General features: G+C 36.2%; 1 protein-coding gene across 8 annotated transcripts in view; it reads right to left on the bottom strand.

Annotated features, from left to right (window-relative positions):
* Nucleotides 1-17953, bottom strand: part of STS (steroid sulfatase) — a 113783-nt gene that overhangs the window by 74698 nt on the left and 21132 nt on the right. For all 8 annotated transcript variants that reach the window (XM_075057597.1, XM_075057598.1, XM_075057596.1 and 5 more), the window contains 4 exons: nucleotides 12883-13026; nucleotides 11027-11148; nucleotides 8291-8413; nucleotides 2298-2721 (listed from right to left, as the gene is read on the bottom strand). In XM_075057597.1, coding sequence (XP_074913698.1) covers nucleotides 2298-2721; nucleotides 8291-8413; nucleotides 11027-11148; nucleotides 12883-13026 — 813 coding nt within the window. The remainder of the gene's footprint in view (nucleotides 1-2297; nucleotides 2722-8290; nucleotides 8414-11026; nucleotides 11149-12882; nucleotides 13027-17953) is intronic.

Below are 17953 nucleotides of genomic sequence, written 5' to 3'. Positions count from 1 at the left end.
GCTGAAAGAAGTGGAACAAGAATGCTGTGGAGCAACCGTGGCTTCCAAAAACCTGGTTGCTCTTCACTTATGAGTGCCAGATGTCCGAGTGCTGCTGCAAGCTGGTTGCCTCTTGATGGCCATTCCCCTACAAATGGCCAAAGTCAGCAGACTAGTCATAAAAGCAATGGTCTACTGGTGCTCTGGAGTTGACAGGTATGAACTATATAATGTCAGAACCAGTGTGTCAAAGCAAATATTGATTTTGTTGCTCGCACTAATATATGGGAGAGATCAGTTCAGTGAATATTAATCTAATTACTCCTATCCCCAGGAGCAAGTTTTATGGTCATACACTTTGCATATGAATTCACTACAGGGCATAGTTAAGATTGCTCGAATGCCTTAATTGCTTCTCAATACCTTAATGTGCTTGGATATTCTTTAATTTAACATTGACTCTGAATTGTCTGGGTTATAATTCTCACTATAATTGCAGCATTCCTGTAACAAATTTTATTGTAAATTACGAATCTGTGCTGTTAACCTTGACTTCAATTTACCATGACTTTTGTCTGGAAACTATGTTGAGAACTGGGGCCAAGTGCCCAGCTGATGTATAGCCACTTACCTGGAGCTGAGCTAAAAAAGCTATGCTGACTTAGATGATACATTGATTTGCCAGCTCTAAACACTGACTAAACTATACAAACACACTGTGCACATTATGAATATTAATAAAGTTAGAAGAGTTACTTGTTTTCTAGCATTGATTTCCAATCTTGAACTCACCTGTTTCGGGGCTACCATTTTATTGTCATTGCACTGAAATCAATGAAACATTCAGAAATATCCAAAACACTATGAATCACTACAGACACATTACATACTTGCAAATCACGGAAGAAGCTACCAACGTATAATTAATGTACTCAAGAGTCTTTTAAAAATCACCAAATGCTTGGTCACTAAGCAAATAACCTCTCAACAATTTTCAAAGCGGGGTGTGTGTGTTTGTAGTAAACAAAATATTTCACTATTAAATTAGTTAGAATGTAGGTGACAAGGCATCTTTAAATCTATCACCACTGCCAAGAGGAAATAAGGATGTTTTCATTTATTTATAAATACTCGTGAGAATGTTGATGGCTGGGAAGACTTACTCACTTAAAGAAATCTGATATAAAAACCATTTTGTTTTGGTGTAATGAGTAGAGATGGCCACATCAAATATTTATAATGATAGAAATGATAGAAAAATTGCACTATGAGATCAAGATTTTAGATCAACATTTTTTTCTTGCTAACAGTCTTGATGACTGCTTCATGCAGTCATTAAGTCTAGGAAATTTAGCCTCTGATTCTCTGGTATAAGTTTTCATTCAGCCATGACAGCATGTGAAAGTATTCACAGTAACTACCTGGTACATACTTTTCAGAATAGTAATTAAGGGACTTCTTATGTCTTACAACATGTTTTTACTTTTGATTAACTATTTTTAGAAATGGTGCAACTTGTTCCAAAAATGACTGAGAAAAATACTTTGGCATATTTTTCAAGAAGTTAAATGGATGAAATATTTTTGGTCCAATTATATTGATTTGTATTTCAGAATATACAAAAGTATACTTTTATGATTTGACCCCCTTAAAAGCCCTGTGGTGACAATTACACCAAAGTAGCTAACTTTGCAAAAATGAAGAATGACTTAGGATTATTTTGTACATCCAATGTTTAGGTGACCCAATCTGATGGCAATTAAAAAATCATTGCTTTCACAAAAACATTTATTTCCCAACTTCTATAAAACAAATCTTTTCAAAGTGAATCTGGCATAAAAATGGAGGCATCTAAAATGACAGTATCTTAAAAAATTGGCCTTATGAATGCCACTTAATGGATGCATCAAATCAATGAAGAACAGTTTCCCATTCTAGAAAAGTCATGGGTTATGACTCTGCATTGTGCTTTCACATTATTAAGTCACACCTCAAAAGATTTTCCATATTGAAGTTACATGACATCCTCAAGAATGAAAGTCCTAAAAAACTTAGATGATTTTTGAAAAAATTTTCTGAAGCATGTAAACATAAATAGTTTTTAATTTTTATAGAGATAATACTGACATATCCAATAGAAAAAACCAGCCACTTTCACTAAAAAAATTAAGTTCAGTCACCTTTTAAAGGAAAAAAATGATGGCAATATATAATGACATATTCCTCGTGCCCACCGGTTCACATTTTTTTTCTATTTTTTTGGAAGTATCGTCATTGTGAAATGCCAGCATCAACTCATAATACAGTTAGAAACCTACCTTTGTATAAACTGCATGGCTTCCTTTGTCAGTCTCTGCGTAAGGTTCTCATAGGATAGTGGTTGCTGGATAATCTGATGGTCTCTCATTAAGAAGCAGTTCAAGTGTCGAAAATGATAAAAGAAAAAAATCAAAACCGCAAGTGAAATAGCGGTTATTAACAAGCAGTAACCCAATGCTTGGAAAGGTACTTTGAGAAGGCCAAGGTACTGCACTATTGCCAAAGAGACCAGGGTGATTCCAGTGATTTGGATTGGGATGACAAGGGATTTCTGAACCCCTTTTAAAAATACGCTGCCTTGGCCAGGTTTGCAGTCTCTAAAATTGGTCACGGTAAGCCCATAAAAGTAATCAAATCCATGACTGAGGGGGTGGTGACAGAAGTCATTACTGCTTTCACAGTTCATCCCAAGATGCCACTTTCCTACAAAGAGAAGGACAGGGAGTATTTTTGTAGTTAAATCATCAAACTTATAAAGTATTCCAAACATGAAACTGTCACTATCTGACGGATATCCCCCCCACCCCCAGCATTTATTGTGTGGATTCCTATTTTCTAGCTAATCTTTCTTTATGCCTTCATCAAAGACTTTGTTTCATGTCTGCCTCTTCGTTTTAGTTAGAAATAGTTTGGCACAGCTCCTGATGGAGACCATTAAATTCTGAGTGGGCTAGCAGGTCACTGAAGAGCAACAGAGTCCTAAGAGACGGTTAACTTTGAAAATGAAGTCTCTGTGCATGTGTAGTTAGGTAGTCATAAGCAAATGCCATTTTGTAGCAGCTACTGCTTTCTTCAGAAGAGCCAATATGGAGTACAAAATAGCTTTTCTGAAATTTTTCTGGCAAATCATTCACGTTTGGCTACTTTAAAAAAAAAAAAAAAAGAAGAAAACAGTAACAAACAGGAAATAAATCAAGAATAGTGAAATTACCAAGGCATTTATTATTTAAATGAGTGTAGAATCTCTGAAATTGCCAATCTCCCTCAATATATACATATATATATATATATAGCGAGGGAGATTTTTTAATATATATATTTTTATATATATATATAAAAATAAAAAAAGAAACAACAGTAACAAGTAAAGTACTGCCAAACACTATCTGTCACAGCATTTTGTCTCAATAGGAAATCACTCTAATTCTGCAATAATGTTGGACACTGACTGACACAAGAAAACAGTGAGTCTGATTTGCATTATACTAGCGTAATCTACGTTCATGCTGATTACAGGAAGTATATAGATAATTTGTTCTATGATGCAGGTACAACCCGTTACCATATGTTTATGCATTGCTTAGTGCAACAGACCTAACTGTTTGGTAGCTGTTATTTAAATTCAAATGCATAATTTAAAAAAATTCAAATTCATAAAGCCTACTGACACAAATTATGACTAGAGCTATGCTCTTTGGTCTCAGCAAAGAAATGTGTTGAGTATTTGACAAAACATGTCACCCTTGACAAAACAGATGACAATATATATTGTTGGGCCAAATTTTATTTATTTTTTCTGAATCAAATACCTAAACATGACTGGCGTAATTCAGGGGTTGTGATCTCAAAATAAACAACCAAAAAAGCCCCACAAACCCAGTAAGTCCTCAACTCCATAACCTAGCCCAAAGAAATTTGAAATATTTTGTTCTAGAGACTTCAGGATACACAAGGTAGAAAGTACATGAAAGGAAAAGAACATAAATAGAATTTTCCCCTTTCCTGAACCATCCCAGCTTTTACACATCTGTAAGTAAGAGTCCTGATGCAGGCGGTCCTGAGCATCTCCCGGGTCTAGAAAGCGGCATATTCATCCTGCACTTCTGCCTTTGGGAATGACAAATGCATGTACTGCGGTACCAAAGAGGGTGGAGACGGGGGTCAGTTCTGATTTTTTCAAATAGTACCTAGTAAATGGGCTCAATGTCACTATTTCTCTTTCACAGACGACAGAACTAAGGTATGGGATGGGAACGTGTGAATGTAAGTTCACCAGTCAACAAAGGTGGAGAAAAATACCACAGAAATATTGAGCCCAACTGAATTCTTAGTCGAGTCCAGTTCTCCCTGTACATCTCTTGCTGGTCTTAGGTTAGAAATACCTTCTGTATATCACAGAAGCTGATATAAAAGCATTTTCAGGTCTGCTTATGTGCCAGTGAAATGGAGGCCTCTACAGCCTTCCCATCCCACCAGAAGTTCTCCCATTTACTGTCAGATGGCCCCTCACCTGAGGCGGCAGTCTGCTTTCTGCGGGCAGAATCACTCCCGTCACTACTTTTGACACGGTCCAGTGAACGTTATTGTGGGTGATTACAAAAACAGCAATGCAGACCACATACTGAATTTTTAGATGTTATAATGGTGCCATAAAGAGCTAGCTAAGACTGCAACTCTGAATTTCATTCCCAGCAAGCAAAGACACAGGTTTTGGAAAATAAATGCTTCAATGTTTTCTCTTAGGTTTACGGGAATGTCTTTCTGGAATAATCGTAAAGCCAGATGTGTAGCAAGGTGAGCATGAAACAACTCTCATCAAGTTACATAACTGGAATTAAAGTAGAAGCTTATAATCACAAATATAAATGATCTTCAAGCTTTAACTTTTAATTTTTTGCTGTTATTTGTCAATCTCAAAGCACCAATAATTCAGTGAAAAGATATGAAAAAGAAACCCAAACAAATTAAATATACTTTCAAGGTAATTTATTACGATATAAAGAATTTTCTTTAAACTGGATAGAACTAGACATTGCAAGCCAGGACAGAAGAATCCTGCAACAATAAATTAGTACAGGGGAAAATATAGGACCTATTTTTATCGAAAGGGTTTTAGCAAGCACAACAAATTGTTCAATGTCAGAATGAACTTGGGTCTCAGAAAAAGATTTTTTCAGAAGCAACTTAAGCCAAACAAAGCCGACAGCAGGTTAGCTGGGAAAAGCAACAGAAGCACTAGTTCAAATTATATCGGCAGCTGTGACGGAAAGACACAATTGCCATTCTCAAACGGCTGACGAGGTAGAGGGTTTTGATAGATCCTGCACTACTCTGAAAAAGCAAGTGATGACTGGGACTACAACACATGTTTTGTTTCATTCCTTGTGACAATAAACCCTGTCTTGAGCAGATTATTGTAATGTGCTTTAAGTTCTGGGGCCCTTCTGAATCTTGAGCACTGCAAAATGCTCTCACCTCTTTGCCGAGCGAAGCTTCATAGTCTGGACACTTCACACAAGCACCATATGGATTTCAGCAGATTCTACCAAGCTTCTGAGTGAAATTTATGCTGTTAATTGTAAATCAGGAGTACCTTAATAGTTTGAGACCTAGGCTTTTTTGCCTCTCCTTTGGCCACAATTAAGATTTCTGCAGAGCAAAAGCAATGCAATGAAAGGCAAGTGGAAATGAGAGGCAAGTCCTATTCAGCCGAGAAACTTCATTTGGAACTCAGTTTTTCAAAACCCAGAATGCTGGAAAGGCTGCAAAAATCCATGTTTCCCCTCTACTTTTCCCTCAGACAAGTGAAAAGGGAGCAGACTGAAGACCCAGTTGTATACAATGATATATTTCTTTTGATATGATTTTGTGCTCTTCAGGTACGTGGTAAGACACAAGATGCAAACAGAAATATTTTATGTGCTCAAAGAAATATATTTATGTAAAGTACATAGCAATAATAATATAAAGTATATATGCCCATATTATTAATATGGTCAGATTTTAACCATTAGCCAGTTTAACCATTAGTATTTTAAACTTTGGAGATAAGCTACATAGGTGGATTTTAAATTTCTCTGGATGCTAGACAACACACTGGATAACAGTAGTGAGGAAAAGTTGAACTCAACTGTAATCAAGTATAACAGTAGTTAAAATAGTACCCATCTACCTTCAGTGGAATTTTTGCATTATGAATAGCTATCTCCTACAAAACTTCAACATTTCTTGCTACTCTCCAGGATCCTTAACTAGTGAAATATTACATATTCAACGCATCTGCCTTTTTTGAGAAAACTTGGTTTTGTTGCAGATCTGACTGTGTCTCTTCCTGCCAGATCTATTGGATGTCACCTTTTTTGTGTCACAGGGGAAAAACAATGAAGTGAAAAAGTGTATACATAAAGTAGATTTATAGCTAAAATATATTTAGGGAAGTATCAAGCAAGAGGAAGCATATACTCAGAGGAGGGCAAAAAATTAAAATTAAAAAAAGAAAGGAAAATGCATTTAGGGAAGAAAAAAATGTCCTTAGAGAGTAAAGTGGAGAGAAACTTGGCAAAAAAAAAAAAAAAAAAAAAAAGAAGTGACAGTACAGGCTTGAGGAACTGAAAGGCTTCAAATTACCCTTATGCCAATCCATCACTGGCGCAGGATTTGACAATTAATTGTTTGGGAACTGCTGAGTTAGATTGAACTAAGCAAAGACTCCCTGACCTAGACCAATATGATGTGATAAGAATACCAGCAGAGGCAGAAAATGGGCTGGTTGGGAATCAGAGTCTGCCTATCTAGTCTTCAAATCTATGTAATTTTTCTTTTTGTCATTTACATATGCTTTATCCTTAATTTTAATGCACTTCTTGATTTTTGGAAGCCTTCATTATACTCTAAGGATATGGTAATATTACATCTTATGGTTTCATAGCTATCATTCAGGCCACTTGGAAGAATTGTTCATTAAGCATCATGGAGATAACTTCTGGAGATCTAAGTGGCAAGCTGTCATGTTGCAGTGAAAGTAGTTAAAAAAAGAACATTAACTAGGTCAGCCCCAGAAAAATGAGTTGTATTACAGTGCTTGTTACAAACAGAAAAATGATTTTTTTGCAGTCTTTAATTGAATATGGAGCAATAGGAATTAACTCCATGATGAACATGACAAATTATGAATGTTTTTTTTTTGCACTACCTGCACTAAATATACTTCTGCTAAGATTTTCTGGTTTTCTGTTTTGAATCTGTCAGGACATCAAGGTATTTTGTACTTTCAAAGACTGGGGTACAGCTAAGTAGGATTTTTAGTCAGGAACATCGACATTGTTTATCTACATAATATAGATTTTTTTTTAACAGTGCTGTGAATTGTAAGCCTTGCTAAACAGCCTGATTTTTTAAACAAAAATTACTCCCAAAATTGCAAGCTTTTGTTACATTTAAAAATCAAATTGGGTACATCCATTATCTAAATTAATGTAGTAACATTCTGGTATGATGTTCTCTAAACAACTATTTCCTGGCAGTTCCAGTACAGAAATACATTATGTAATACAAGTTGTATTTCACAAAAATCTTCTAAAATGGAAGCAGTGTGGAATAAGTTAGTGGCCAAATTAGGAAAAAAAAATCACATTATTTAAATGTTATACCTTTATGATATTCATTCCAATTCTGTTTAATATTCATCTAGTGGGATTCCTTTTACCCACCACTGGATATTTATGCTGCAGTTAGTTGTCTGAACTATCTTTTTAATGAGAGAGAAACACATTTTTATATTAAACTTCTACCACAGGATGAGACAAATTTCCTAGAAATGCTGATTTCTCTCTGATGACTAAGAAGAGAATCCAGACGGTTAGCCCAGGTACTGCATTATCTACTTTATGGATATTTGAAAACTGGTGAACTTAATCCCACCACTGCGCTGACTTGTACCCTGTGATTGATCCCTCATTGTCTCTCTCTTGCAATCAAACTCCTATTTATACTGAAAACTTTCCAAGAGCTTGACTAATTTTAAATTTGTTCATCACGTTTCTTCAGTACCTTGCACAATGAGACTGTAACTACACACGTGAATTAGGCATACTTACCTGATTAGTGTTTCACATATGCGTGGGAATGTGCTTAGCTTTGTGCCAGAAAAATAAACTCATTGTGCTGTGGGGGAAAGAAGCTTAATGCAGACCCTTAATAGCCTATATGGAAAGCTAATGTTCTTTTGATTGAAATGAACGAAAAATAATGCTGCATATGTATGCAATTTTACCTATTAGAGCTGTTGCATAACCTCTCTGCTTCAGGAGTTTGGAGAAAGTTATTTCTTCAGAAGGAAGACCCCCAGAAGAGGCAGAAAATAAGAAGACACCAACTCGTGAGAAGGCAGCCATTCCTAAATACAATGAAAATGAATGAGACTTGGGTAATATAGTAAAACAATTTCTATTCATTCTTTCTGCATGCACTTTTTTGCTTTAGGTGGAATCACTTAAATGACATATTACCACCAGACACTAAATGTTGCAAGTGGCAGATACAATCATCCATTTAGCTAAGTGAGGTCACTTCTGTATCAACAATAGAAATTGAGAAGTGGAAAAAAATTCTCTGCTTATAACCTTGGGGCCAGCCATCACATAACAGCTTCAGTCCATTCTGTAGATGTTCTAAGGTATAACATTTCTGAAAGAAGTTGACCTCGCATAGTTTACTTTTCTTATACATGGGGACGGAATGGAGCTGAGGACTAAGCGAGAACTCCCAAGTTCTACTCTCAGAACTTCCACTCTCTTCATACGTGGTTTTCTACAAGCCTTTAAGGTTATTTGAGAGAAGGCAGTTGAAATAGGGCAGTCTTACAGCTGGGCATGTAAATACCATGAGGTCAAAAAAGAGCAAGAGAAAGTCTGATTCTGGAAACAGAGTGGCTAGGGCACTCAGCTTTGGTGGGAGAGGACCAGTGCTCCAGTGGCATGAAAACACACTATCCAATGCACACAGAGTGCATTAAAGCAACATCAGGTATCAGCTAACAAGACAACATCTAAATAAGGCACAGTAATTTCTATATACTCAGAGCCTGAGGAACACAAACGTGAGCTTATAAATTACTCTCAGGATGAGGAACTTGAGAGCTCAGGTTCATGAAAATTAGATTACTAGGATTCCAGATGAGAGCTGGCTCCAAGTATAGACAGACGGAACACAGAGTATCTATGCAAATCTGTGCAGATATATCTTCAGGAAGACTGAATTACACAACTGGATGATTGCAGTGCCAAAGTTACATGACTGATGTAGACAACCAGAATCTTCCCTCAGGTATCCCTTGTGGTTAGATGAGAAAAAGACTTGTTAAACTGGTTTATTAAAGAGAGCTCAACCTACCCTTCAAATGTTGACTTCAGTTTTTCACCGCAGCTAGTTTTATTGATAACACTTTAGGTATTTTTAGTCATCTATACATATCTACACTTTATTTATTAAATATTTATTTATATTTATTTTTATGTACTTCAGTATCTTGTAATTGAAATCAGTGTCATTCCCTTAAGCTACCAGAATGACACTACAGAACCATGATTATTTTTTTTTTTATCACTACCTTTCTCTGAGTTTGTGTCTTATCAAATACTGCATTTTGGAATATTTTTCTTCAGCTTTATTACCAGGACTTTTAAATTTCTAAAATTTTTTCCACATCATGATTCTAGTATCTTCTGTAACAATCCTTTACTAGTTCTTCAATGATGCTTGGAAGTAGTCCATATTTAGCCATTTCGTAATTTAATTAAGACAAAGTTCAATTTTTGCACCTATATGGAAATGATTAGGTATGACTGAGGGCAGATCAGTTAAGAAAAAAAATCAGTTCAAATGCTAATTTTTCAGAAATAAGAACAAGGATCATAATGGAAAGTGACCTGTGGCTTTACCTACACTACATATTAATAGCAATATAGCTGTAACAGGTATATAAAATTTTCCTTTGCAGCTGAATGTAGTGGAAAATTTAGCAAGTTATATTAGCTGGCACTTTTGCAGAAGCTTGTTACTTGATTTGAATGAGCACGAACATATCAAGTAGGCTCCAGAGTCTTGCTTTGCTTTCATTCCCAGAAGCAAGGACAGGATGTTTTATCACTAATGAACAAGTGATCTGATTAATGTATAATGATCCTTGCTAAAAATGATGTTAAGGGAATGTTAAAGTTGCATGGCTAAGCACTAAGGGGTTCGGTCCCAGCACACTAAAATAAACAGACTGGATCTTCACTGACTCAAATGGGCTTTGGATCAGGTACTTTAAAAGAAAGACAAGTTATTAAATGCACGTATTCTTAGGATACTTAACACTGTGTATGGGTAGATATGGAACAAAAATACTTAGAAAGAAAGGAGACTTTCTGTTTTCTTGTTCCCAGTTTTAAAGGCTGCTGGCATAATTAATGAACTGTCCTTCCTGTCTGCCCTGCCTGCCCCCCTCATAAAAATAACAATTTGTCTAAACCAAAAGGTTTTGTAGAAACAGAAATATCTAAGCAGAATGATTTGCACTGCATTCTTCCACTGTGTCTTTCTAGATGCATCTCTGATGTTCAACACTCAGGCTGCCCACCAACATCCTGGGAGCAGCCTGAATGCAACTGGGGAGGTAGGCAAAGAGCCCATGGTCATTTGGACAGTGGAGGAAGTTGATGGAATTTGTCTGGTCCTTACATTATATAACCACATTCAGATTTTTTTCTCAGTATTTAAAAAAAAAAATCTCTTTCTCAATTAAAAAAGCTTTATTTTTGTGTTAACTCTTCTGAAATGTCAAAATTTCTCATATATAGGGAAAATTTCAAATGTTGACAAACTCTGCTGAGCTTGAGTAGTCACTGAAATGAGTACCTAATCCAGTAATGCTAAAGATATCAAGAAAGGCCAGAGAAAAAAATGTATACAGTTTACTGCAAATAAAATACGATATTAATATATAAATAAAGTAATGGGATTTTACCTGATCTGATAGGATATCGCCCTGTCAGGAAAGCTGCCCTGCTTGGAGTACAAAGTGGGGATGCTGCTATATGCTGAGTAAGTGTCACTCCTTCCTCTGCTAGCCTGTCAATATTAGAGGTCCTAGAAAAACATAAGCAAGAAAAAAAAAAAAAAAGAATACACAAAGATGATTATCTGGAAATGGGCATGGTGAGATCAAGGCATCCGAGGAAAAAACTATCAGGAAAATCAAGTTAACAGTTACTGTATGCAAATTATCAAAACCATGGTGGTGTTGCAATTCTAAATACTATCATGTCAAATATTTTTAATTAGGTGTCAACACTGAACTGAGACACTATGGCATTGTGCCAAAAATGTTTTTCCCCACTTTCACCTACTCTTCATGGCCAGTACTAAACTGTGACAGCTGGATGTATTGTATTGCAACCCTTTTTAATGCATTCCTTGACGCAGAACTGTAATTTTGCTACTTACATGGCCTTTCTACTTCAGCAATGGGGAGAGGAGAGACTGGATAAAGGTTGTACTTCCTTAATCCCTACTTGGTGTCACTTCCATCTTTCCTCAGCAGAAGTTTTTTGGGGTAGGGGTAATGTTGTGCGGTGGTATCAGTTATTAGGGGAGATTCAAACAGTTATGACTGCGTTAGGCTCTATATTAACTATGCTTACATGTCTGATATGACTATGTCTGCAATATTAGACCCAGGAGCGCATCCAAGTTTCCATAACTGCATGGGAAACTTGTCTGTGACGTGGCTCATCACGCAGGTGAAAATTGGTTCCTGCAGGAAGAAGTCCTGTGCCCTTGGTTCTACAGAAAAAAAATGAGGAATGCAGACTGACCAGGAGCTGCAGCATGCTCTAATAGGTCCCTGACCTGGGAGATTAACGACCATAACCTCAAGGCACACTAGTGCTCCCATTATCTAAGTCTGAATAGTCAGAAACATTAATTTTACAACAGACTTCTTTGCTATCTATAGCATCACCTACTGATAACAAGCAGTATGATGAGATTTCTTCATACTCCAAAGGTCTAATTCTGAATTCTCACATCAGAGAACATAGATCTTCAGCAGTTCTGGTCCTTGTGAGGGGAATGATTCAAGCATCAGTTTGTATATACTTTCCTCCTGTTTAAAATTAAGCTGTAACTTGAGTTCTTTTTTTTTTTTTTTTTGAGTTTGAATTACAAGGAGTTTTTACTTCTAACTAACTTCAGCAGGAACAAGAGTATTTAACACTTGACAGGATGGTGCTTTTAGTCTGAATGCTTTATTTAACTTGATCAAAGACTTTGCACCACTAAAACACAATGACTAGGTACAACTTGCGCTGTTTACACAACCATCATACCTCAGCTGGTAGTAAGGATCATACTGGGGAACACCGCTGCATTACTCAGGTATATTAACATTTGCTTTAATGACTTTATTGACTACAGCATGAAGATAAATGAAGGAAAAAAATCAGCACTTTCTTTCCAATTGGTTAGTGACAAGCTTCTCTCCAATCACGAGTGCTTCAAAGTTGCATCATGTGTATTTTAAAAGAAAATTACTGATTATACTTTGCTTCTCTAGACCTACCCTTATTTGGTTGGTTGCACAATTCTCTGTTTATGATGCAGCTTTTCATCAGGATAAAAACATCAGATAAGTCTTCTTTTCTTATTAAGAAAAGAAAACAAAGATTGAATATTCTATTCTCTGGAAAGATTATTAACTTCAGTTACTTATGAAGAACCTAATCAAATCTCTGACTGTTTGGGGGTTTTTAACTTCACAAATCCATAGAAAAACTAAACATAAATTTGCTTTCATTGACTTCCCTGAACGTATCATCATACCTTAAGGTTCTGTTCCCATAACATCCCAGGTCTCCAATACCAAGATCATCAGCCATCAGTAAAATGACATTGGGTTTGTTTGTTTTGACACTGTTTATGGCACACTGGCAAATTACTAGAAATAAAAGGAGTCTCATCTTCTTCCTGGTGTGTAAGAACAAGTGGAAAACATAATAGACTTTTGTTAATTCAACTGTTAATCTAATTTAGTCCTATTATTGCGCTGGATTGCATAGTAGAAGAAAAAAAGAAAATTAGATGGTATGTTTTTATTTGGCTTTTTTTTTCCTCAAGAGATTTTTTTAAACATTATTTTCTCTCCCATATTTCTTGAAAATAAAAATGCATCTTTAATATATAGCTAATTTTTCCTTCCATCCATTTACACAGATAAAGCCTTTAAGTAAAGGCAAACAAATAGTTAAAACCTCAGTGGCAATACTTTTGTATACACAGATACAGCAATAAATCATAAGAGCAAATAAGGCTTTTTTTTTTAGGTATAAATGTGATTTGAGGAACACAGAAACTGAAATCATTTAGGACCAAAATTTCCGAGGTTCATTGCAGAAAAAAATTTCATCATTTTGCTACTGAAGTAAATGACAGCCAGTTTGAGTTTCTTGACAGGAATAAGCATTATGGAAAAGGGGGTGAAGAGATGCACTATGAAATTATTGAAAGGAATGTTTAAGAAAAAGCTCTTCACAAACATTTTAAATGTCAGGGCCTATAGAAAAAATATGTAAAAATATTTGATATAGTATCACAATGTTCCATAAACAATGCTCATGCTGTATCCAACTTAAAACAGGAAGAATGTATTGTACACAATACTACATGCCATCACAATACTACATGCCATTATATGCTTTTATGATAAAAGCACAGTCTATTTGCAGTTGTGTATGCTATTTAACCCAAACAGCGACTTGTCATAGCTGTTTAAACTGCATTGACTGCATGCCCTGGCTAAAATTGAGTGCCTCTAGGCTGTGATGGACTGTGCCAGGCATATACATAAAAAAAGAACAACGCCTGTCCCTCCTTTGCCCCCAGTAATACTCCCACCTTTCCTGGATGCAGGCAGCCTTTTTCAAATGCAGATGAGGCGTGAGTCACACCTGCACTCTGGATTGTGCCAGGACAAGAAGGAAAGCGGAGGACACCAAGATTGAGATAGAAATTTGAAAGTGCAAGAACTGGAAAAGCAACTAGAAACAAGAATTTCCAGAGAGAATGGGGACAGCAGGTCAAGAAAGAAAAAACTTGTCAATCAGTGAGTTATGGTAGATAAAAGCAACTGGAGAGAAGATAAAGAAGCCAGAACTGGAAGAGCTGGTACAAAGAGACTAGACATCAAGAGAGACAGATTCATAAATCAGTGAGGTGCGGTGGGTAAAAGTATCTGTAGCAAAGATGAAGTAGTCAGAACTAGAGGAGCTTGCACCAACTTGAATAAAGAGCAAGAAGGGAAGCTTGAGACCCAGCTGGAATGAGAATTGCAGGTTGAAATGAGAAGAAATGGTAGAGGGTTTAAGAAACTGGAAGGGATAGCATGACAGTGGATAGGAAAACAAATTGAGGAAAAGAGGTGGGAGAACTGGGAGTGTCTGGGATGAAAGAGCTGAGGAGTTATGATTAAGACAGATGAAGAGAACTGATTGGAAATAGCCTGGGCAGATAAGACTTGGGACTGACACAAGTGAGAAGAGATCAGAATAGCAGGGATCAACAAACACAGACTGGGACTTCTGATTCCCAACCTTCATTATTGCCATTCTGTCAGAAAGTATAGGTGCAAAGAGGATTTTAACTCCTTTAGTGCTTGTTCACATACAGATAAAACACTAAGTATATTAGCTGATTTTTACTGCTTAACGTACTCTTTATAACCCATTGACCTCACTTTGATGACAACAGTTCTGGTTTAGACTTCAGCCGGCAACATCTAAAGATCCCAGCCTTATCACTGTGGCAACAGACCATTCCCTGGTTTACTCCATGGGAAGCAATCTACTTCATTTCAGACATGGAAAACACATACACAAACTTTTAAGACTAAAACTCTAAATGCAGTTGTGCTTGGTGGGATGCATCTAACCAACGCTTCATCAAATTACCATACTAATGAAGCTGGGTAGCACCTGCCACAGTACAGATTTCTAATCTGTGCGAGAGATGTACCTTTATTCCCTGAAAGAATAAACAAGCGTGAATTGCTTCCCACCCCTTGCAAGAGAACAACATGCTGACCCCATAGGATAGGAACAACCTGCTGCCTTATCTCACGTTCCTATTCCACTGTTCAGACTACGAGGGTCTCAAGGCCCCTGGTAATAGGGATATTGAAAAGGGTGACTTATACGTTGGTGACATTATACAGAGTTGCATGGATGCTTGCAGGGCCTGCACATTTATTTCATAGAATTACCGAGGGCCCTCAGTTTTGCTGTAGGCTTCGCATTGTCTGAATAAAACCTGGTAATATATATTTCTGCCACTAACAAACCCATCATTTTAAAGGTACAAAGTTAGCTGGTTTTGCAAGTTTTACAAACAGCAACTCCAAGGTTTAATTCAAGTGGTACAAACAAAACATCCTGTGCTTTAATTAGAAGGTACGGAGCTATGGAGCATAGTCTTTTTCAATGTGTATGGGGTCTTTAGCCACTAATGAACAGAGCAAACTAATTTTCCTTTTACTGAGCAAAGTTACTGTGGGAAACCAGAGTAGTAGCTGTATTTTATTTTCCAGAATGAAGGAAATCTAAAAAATGAGTGAAATATCTTAGAAATTAACTGACTACAATTTATCTGAATTTTAAAGCAATTTCAAGTCTGTGTAGAGACATCAGCAGGAAAACAACCTATTCACGAAAATACCTAGGAAAATTAATCACCTTGGTCAAACTTTATAATCTTCTGCTGTATATGTTATACAGCCCTTTCATATAATATTTTAAATAAATCTACACAGCAAAATTAACAATAGCTGTGCTCAATATCAACTGGATCACTGTCATTTGCAAAGTGGCTGAAAATCTTACTGTCTGGATCTATTCCTGCAGAAGTTAGCCTCATTTAGTACCTCCATTTCTCATTTTGCAAATCAACAAAAAAAATGTTATTGAAAGATGCCTCTGATATAATATTGTTGGATACTCCTCCACTCTGAAGGAGTATCTGTGGACACTCTCACGCATTGGGCTGTTTGCCTCCACCTGATAACACGTCCCTAAAGTGGAATCAACAAGGAAACAGGAAAAAAAAATAATCCCAACAACTCTGATTTCTCTGGTGTACTCTCTCTGCAGCAGACTTTAATGCATCTGGAAGGGATGTGCTTGGAAAGCAAGAAAAATTGGATGGATGAAATTGAGTGGAACGGACAACAGCAAAGAAATTTGGAGGAGTAAAAAGGGAAGGACGTGAGAAGAATGAAGCTCTGAGAATGCTGAGGCTCATCTGTGTCACACCAGGGTTTTTAACGGTGAAAAGACAGGCATGTGCAGAACTAACATGAAAATGATTACACCAAATCAGATGAAGCTTCCACTTAACCTAGTATTTGGTCTCCAACAGCAGCCAATCCAAATGCTTAAGGAAAGAATGTAAGAAACTTGGCAAGTATATTCTTTTACTAGTGCACCCTTCTAGCTTTTGGCAGTCAGCATTTAGGGTATTTTGGGCAGGAGAGCACTGTACTCAATAGCTTTCCATGGATCCTTCTACCTTCATGAATTTGTTTTAGTCCATTTTGAACGAGCTAACTTTGGTTTTGATTTTTCGCATTGAACAATTTTGATTTTTTTTTACTTCCACAAGATGCTTTAGATGTTCCTGCAGTAGGGTTCAGCTTTGATGGCTTATGTTTTAGATTCAGGTGGCAACATTTTTCCTTAATTGCATGTAGGGCACATAAGGGCAATTTTTAATCTCTGCTTCACTTTCGCTGTGATAAAATAGGACTAATAGTACCTTCTTTCTTCCCAAGGTGGCTGCTAAGTTGAATAGATTTAAGAAGTACCTAATTTCCTACAACAAGAGCCATGTAAGAATTTGGATTTCACACATGCTATTTCAAACTACAATACTTCAATCATTACATATGAACCTATATACATGCATACATACGTAGATGTGTTGATACACACATCTGCACATGTATGTGAGTGCATATACACACATATCCTACTTTTTCTACATATCATCAAATTACATTTTTGGGGATTCTAATACATATTTTCTATTTGTATTAAAAAATTACATATATATGTGTAAGAACAAATGGATGAAAACAAATAATAGCTATAATCCTCTTCTTGTTGGTATTTCAATGGATTTACCAAACAGTTATTTTAAGTTTTAGTTTTCTGCATTAAAAAATGTTGGCAGATCATACAGAAGCCAAAGAGTTGTCTTTTTCTCCACCACCACCCCTCAGGATAATTGGCTTAAGATATGGCTAGTTGTTTCATCCTTACCCTGATTACTAGAGACACATGCATCTCTTACAAGAACAATGATATGAAACTCTTTCAAACCCCTCTTCCCAACTGAATTATCCCAGCATTTTTATTCAGTTTGATTAAGCAATTTATCTCTAAACTACTCTTTTAATGTAACAGAATCCTTTAAGAAAATGCTTAATATACTTTATCCTTGAAGGTATAGTATTTTCTGATGAAATAAGCAACATTTAAAGATATTCACCTCATTAAAAATGCTGTACTAGCCTTAGGTGGTATGTGCAAAAAGAAAAAAAAAATTACCATGCCAGAAGTCCAAAAATTTCCATAAGAGTCACAAAAATCACACTGTAAACAAACTAGAAGACAATCCTGCCCTCCATAAGATTCTGCAAAGAGAAAATTCCTCAGCTTCATGAGAAACAAAAAAGTAAGTTTTTAAATTGTAACAAATGGTAAAGTAATATTGTATACTATTAATAATTCTCTGATATCAGCTTAATATTTGTTTAAATCTCTCAATTAATTCCTCTCTTACAGTTAAGTCATATCTGTTGCATCTTTTATGTCATATGACTGCGAAAAGAGAAATAAAACCA

This window comes from Buteo buteo, chromosome 25, assembly GCF_964188355.1.
Source record: "Buteo buteo chromosome 25, bButBut1.hap1.1, whole genome shotgun sequence".
In the NCBI taxonomy this organism is placed as follows: Eukaryota; Metazoa; Chordata; class Aves; order Accipitriformes; family Accipitridae; genus Buteo; species Buteo buteo.
Note: the sequence above shows the minus strand (reverse complement) of the source record. Positions and strands in the feature narration are given on the sequence as shown.